Source organism: Zingiber officinale, chromosome 1B (genome assembly GCF_018446385.1).
Source record: "Zingiber officinale cultivar Zhangliang chromosome 1B, Zo_v1.1, whole genome shotgun sequence".
NCBI classification, from domain to species: domain Eukaryota; kingdom Viridiplantae; phylum Streptophyta; class Magnoliopsida; order Zingiberales; family Zingiberaceae; genus Zingiber; species Zingiber officinale.
Genome location: NC_055986.1, coordinates 3,711,436 through 3,716,960, shown reverse-complemented (window position 1 = coordinate 3,716,960; position 5,525 = coordinate 3,711,436). Strand labels below are relative to the sequence as shown.

Genomic DNA, 5,525 nt, shown 5'->3' with positions numbered 1-5,525 from the left:
TGACTTTATTTCCTTGGAGGGTTCCCATTAATTGCCATTTAGGTTGACTCCGACACACCGCCAATATGAAGTCGACTTGGTTTCGATTGTCATTTAAACACTGTCATTTCCGTTTTTTTATTTTATGCCCATTTTAATATGAAGTCCATGTTTTTATTATCATGGTAAAGTTCACTTAATATAATATGATAATTATAAGATAAATTTAGTTAGCCTGAGTAGTTTTGGATGATTAATATAGTTTTACGGAAGTTTTCCGTTAGCCGATGATTAATTAAGTCCCACTGCTGACGTTGCAATATTTCCAACACCAGGTTCTATTTAGTCAGTCCTCCAAAGTCTCACTTGCAGCTCATCCACTGAATTCTTCGTTGCATTCAGCACTGCGCGCATGGAGCTCATGCCGGTTCTTGCTTTGCTCCTACTCTGTCTCCTCTCACACTCCCTCCTCATTTGCCACTCCGCCTCCGACGCAACCGGACCGGAAGCAGACCGCGCCGCCCTGCTCGAATTCCGCGCTGCCATATCCCATGACCCCCGTGGCTTCCTCCGGCCGTGGAACGCCACGCTGGACTTCTGCCGCTGGCCGGGCGTTGCATGCGCCGACGCCGCCCACCCTGGCCGCGTCTCCTCCATCGACCTCACCGCCGTCGGTATCAAAGGAATCATCTCCCCCGCCGTCGCCAACCTCACCTACCTCTCCTCCTTGCTCCTCCCCAACAACACCATGTACGGTGAAATCCCACCGGAGCTAGGCCGACTGGCCGGGCTGAGCCAACTCAACTTGAGCTATAACGAATTGAACGGCACCCTGCCGGCCAGCCTCGATCTCTGCGTCAACTTCACTCTTCTCGACCTCAGTTCCAATTTCCTCTCCGGCGCCATTCCCGTCCAGTTCGGCTCCAATCCCCATCCCAATCTACGCCTGCTCAGCCTCGCCGGCAACCGTCTCACAGGAGGGATTCCCCTGTCGCTGGGGAGGATTGTCTCTCTCAGAACACTCGATCTCTCATACAATAAGCTCACCGGCGAGATCCCTTCATCTCTTGGCGACCTCTTAGATGTTTCCTACCTCGACCTCTCCTTCAATCAGCTCAACGGCGGAATCCCGACGTCGTTCGCGAACCTCTATTCCGTAGGCATGCTGTGCCTCTCCAACAACCAATTCACCGGAACCATCCCGTCGGCGATGAGAAATCTGACGAATCTCTGGTTCCTTGACCTCTCAAACAACTCACTCTCCGGGGAAATCCTTCCGCTGGAAAGAATGCTCCACCTTAAGGAGCTCGTCCTCAGCAACAACAATCTAACCGGAGGTATCCCCGATTCTATCGGGGGACTGGTAAATCTCACCTACATCAGCCTCTCCACCAACGACCTTACCGGGAAAATCCCTCCTTCCATCACTAATCTCTCTTTGCTCCGAATCCTCGACTTGGCGTACAACCACCTCGAAGGCAGACTACCGGAGGATTTAGGCAATCTCAAGACGCTCTCTTTCTTGCAGGTGTCGAGCAATAACCTCAGCGGCAACATTCCCCAGTCCCTCTTCAGAATCAGTAACTTGGATACTTTGAGCATGGCCTTCAACAACTTAAAGGGGACGCTGCCGGATGACATCGGCGACGCTTTGCCAAACCTGAGGGGGCTCGGTTTGGCCTACAACCAACTCGAGGGCCCGATTCCGGCGTCGCTGAATAACGCCGTGCTTCTCGAGCAACTCGACATTAGCAGCAACAATTTCAGCGGGAAGATACCGCGAAATCTTGGAAGCAAACTGCCTAATTTGAAGCAGCTATCCCTCGGTACAAACCAGCTCGTGGCAGCCGCCCCTGGAGACTGGGACTTCATCGCCTCCCTGTCGAACTGCACGCAGCTGGAGGACCTCAACCTCATGGAGAACCAACTCGCCGGCGAGCTCCCAGCTTCCTTTGCCAACCTCTCCCGGAGTCTCAATAGCCTCACCCTCGGCCGGAACCGCATCTCCGGAAACTTTCCGGCCACGATCAGGAGGTTCACTAACCTGGTGACACTGGGTTTGAACGAGAACCAGTTCACTGGCCCCATCCCCGACTTCCTCGGTGAGCTCATCGAATTGGAATCATTGATCTTGTACGACAACAAGTTTACCGGCACCATCCCGCCGGCGCTCGGCGACTTGATTCGGCTCAACGAGCTCTTCCTCAACGGAAATTTCTTGACAAGCACGATACCGGCGGAGCTCGGGAATTGCCAGAATCTAAATATTTTGGACCTATCGAACAACCAGCTCACCGGCTCAATTCCGCATGAGGTTCTAAGCATCGAAGCACTGTCGAACTTCGTCGACATGTCCAACAACTACCTGAGCGGCCCGCTACCGCAGGAGATCGGCAATTTGCGCAACCTTCAGTACTTGTCCTTCTACAACAACAGCCTTTCCGGACGCATTCCGAGCACAATTGGAGAATGCCAAGTTCTGGAATATCTCAATTTGAGCAGGAATTTCTTCGAAGGGACCATTCCTCGCTCGCTCGCCGACTTGAAAGGCCTCATAGACTTGGACCTCTCGCACAATAACCTGTCCGGTCCAATTCCAGAGTTCCTAGGAAATTACCCAGACATGGAGAATCTCAATCTTTCCTACAATTCTTTCTCCGGTGAGATACCAAGTCAAGGATTATTCCTTAATTCTAGCGAGTTTGACGTCGAGGGAAACAGAGGAATCTGCGGCGGCATCGCGAGTTTGCATCTGCCTTCCTGCCCAACACACAAATCCAAGAAGAATTGGCGGCTCGCGCTCGCAATTGCACTGCCGGTGACTGCTCTGTTCTTGTGTATTGCTCTCTTTACTGCTTTCTACGTGGTGGAACGACGGCGGCGGATTAACAGAAATTCCATGGTTCCGAGTGATCGGAATATTGATCAAGTTCACACAAAAGTGTCTTACACGGATTTGCTGAAGGCTACCGACGACTTCTCCCCAGAGAACTTGATTGGCGTCGGAAGCTACGGCTCGGTGTACAGAGGCTCCCTCGGCGACGAGCAAATTGCAGTCAAGGTGCTCGACCTCGAGCACCGCGGAGCCTTCAAGGCCTTCATCGCGGAGTGCGAAGCGCTTGGCAACATCCGCCATCGGAACCTCGTCAAGATGCTTACCACCTGCGTCAGCATCGACTCCATGGGCAACGAATTCAGAGCTATTCTGTTCGAGTTCATGCCGAACGGGAGCTTGGAGAACTGGTTGCACCCTGAGCCTAGCGACAGGAAGTTCCACAGCACCAAGATGTTCGGCCTCGTGCATAGGCTCAACGTCGCTATCGACGTCGGCGCGGCCTTGAACTATCTCCACGACCACTACGACTCGCCGATTATCCACTGCGACTTGAAACCCAGCAACGTGCTTCTCGACGCCAACATGACCGCTCGCGTCGGGGATTTCGGCATCGCCAGGTTCCTCACGAGAAGCTCCAGCGTTTACCAATCTTCTTCCGCCGCCATTAAAGGTTCCATCGGCTACATGGCTCCAGGTGATGTATGATCCAAAGAGCGTGTAATTTGGCCGATCAAATTCCCACGAGATGTTAATTTTTTTATTTGCAGAGTATGGGATGGGCGGGCTGATATCAACGCAGGCAGATGTATACAGCTACGGGATACTACTGCTGGAGTTGTTCACCGGGAGGCGGCCGACGGACGAGGAGTTCAAGGACGGGTTTACACTGCAGAAGTACGTAGAGAGAAAGCTCGCCGCCGGAGTTGACGTCACCGGAGGCGTGGCGGATCCGGCGATGTTCTGTGAAGGGGGTGAAGAAGTGGCGTTGAACTTCGTGGTTGGGAAGCAGGCGAACGGAAGGATAAAGCAGTGCTTGGAGTCGGTGCTCATGGTTGGTCTTTGCTGTGCTAAGGCGTCGCCTGCGGAGCGGATCACCATGGCAGATGCAGTGACGAGAATGGAAACGATCAAGAATCTGTTGCTCATGACCAACATGTGATTGCTTAGAACATGGATTATACATTATCTATAATTACGCTTGCTCGATAAGAACACGAAGGCAGCTATCCTATGTACCTAAAAATGGGAATAAGATCATGTAAAACAATGAGAAGAGTAATTATTGCAAAGAATATTTTTAAGAAGTCATGTATTATATACAATATGAAAGAGACCATTATATTCTTTATCAGCTTTGTTATTTGTTCAGCGTTAAGGCTTTAAGTACCAACTCAACCAAAGTCATTCGGAAGAGGGTCGATCAGTTCTTAAGCCGGTCAAACATAGGAGGTTTAATGTTTTACTCTTGAATTGGGAAGTTAGCATGTCCGGTCATTCAATAGCCGACTTATTTAAGAGATATTCGACCTACCTATTGATTATTGTTTCAGTCGAGGTAAAGGTCAAACTCCCTACTCTGATCTGTGTACACCCGATCGACTCTATTACTGGTTAACCCTATGGGTCCCCACACGGGATAGAAGGCCTCCATTCGTATTCGACCGATAATTTGGTCGGATGGACCCATACATCTCAAACATATTCATCTCTTCTGCGCACGGGTGTCAAGCAACTCTTTATAAACTCGGTCGGACTTCCAAACCTCAAGTTTACTTCATACCCGTTAGTGTACAGATGATCAATTTAAGGTTCTCTGAGAAGTAATCCATTATATGGTCGATCAGCTACAAAGCCGGCTAGACTGGGGTACTTAGTTTCATGTTATTTACCGGATGGGTTTTAGTAGGCTCTGTTTATTATATTGTTGCCCAAATGGATTTCCACCATCACCCAGCATATAATCGAGTAGCTTAATGCACTAACGAACTTAAAGACGGTCGACCTTTTAAGCCGACTGAGATATACTCAGCAGACAGTAATTAGAGAATCATGACAATCTATCATAATAACAACTATATGTCAGAGAATATTCTACTGGAACATTTTTCAAGGATTATTGTTGATACGATGCATAAAGGTATGACCTGGTCAAAGAAACGTAGCAGTCAGAAGTCAAGAGGATGTGGCAGTCAGAAGTTAAGGGGACGTGACAGTCAGAAGTCAAGGGGACGTGACAGTCAGAAGTCGAGGGGACACGACCGTCAGAAGTCAAGAAGACGGAGTATTGAGTCATGGGGGCTATGACCCATCTAACAAGGGGTCTGGAGTTCCAGGTCAGGAGTTAAGGTAGGTTACACGGATAAAAGGCTCAGGTTAGAAGCTTACTTTGAATGCTCGGTCGGGAGTTCCAGGTCAGAAGCTTACTTTGAATGCTCGGTCGGGAGTTCTAGGTCGGGGGCTCAAAAAGGTTGTTCAAGTAAGAAATCCAAGTCTGGAGTATAAATGAGCGCACTGGTTGAGGTGCTTTAGTCGAAAGGCCGGGAGAATAACATCAGGAATAAGGAAGAAGGGGAAGTAACTATTCCGGTCAGGATTTACAGAGCCGGACTTTCTGGGTCAAGCTATGCAGGTCAGAATTTACAGATCAAGACTTTCTGGGTCAGGCTATGCAGGTCAAGCTTTGCAGACAGAGACTTATAGATCAGGATTT

General features: G+C 49.8%; 1 protein-coding gene across 1 annotated transcript; it reads left to right on the top strand.

The window, feature by feature from the left end:
- Positions 1-324: 324 nt before the first annotated feature.
- Positions 325-4,163, top strand: LOC122047269 (putative receptor-like protein kinase At3g47110). Its single transcript, XM_042608437.1, has 2 exons — positions 325-3,509; positions 3,583-4,163. The coding sequence occupies exons 1-2, from the start codon at positions 392-394 to the stop codon at positions 3,972-3,974; spliced, it is 3,510 nt and encodes a 1,169-aa protein (XP_042464371.1). The 5' UTR covers positions 325-391; the 3' UTR covers positions 3,975-4,163.
- Positions 4,164-5,525: the final 1,362 nt, after the last annotated feature.

Coding starts and splice junctions, on each gene's coding strand:
- LOC122047269 (XM_042608437.1), top strand. CDS start 392: ATGGAGCTCATGCCGGTTCTTGCTTTGCTCCTACTCTGTCTCCTCTCA. Junction 3,510..3,582: donor CATCGGCTACATGGCTCCAG/GTGATGTATGAT, acceptor TTTTATTTGCAG/AGTATGGGATGGGCGGGCTG.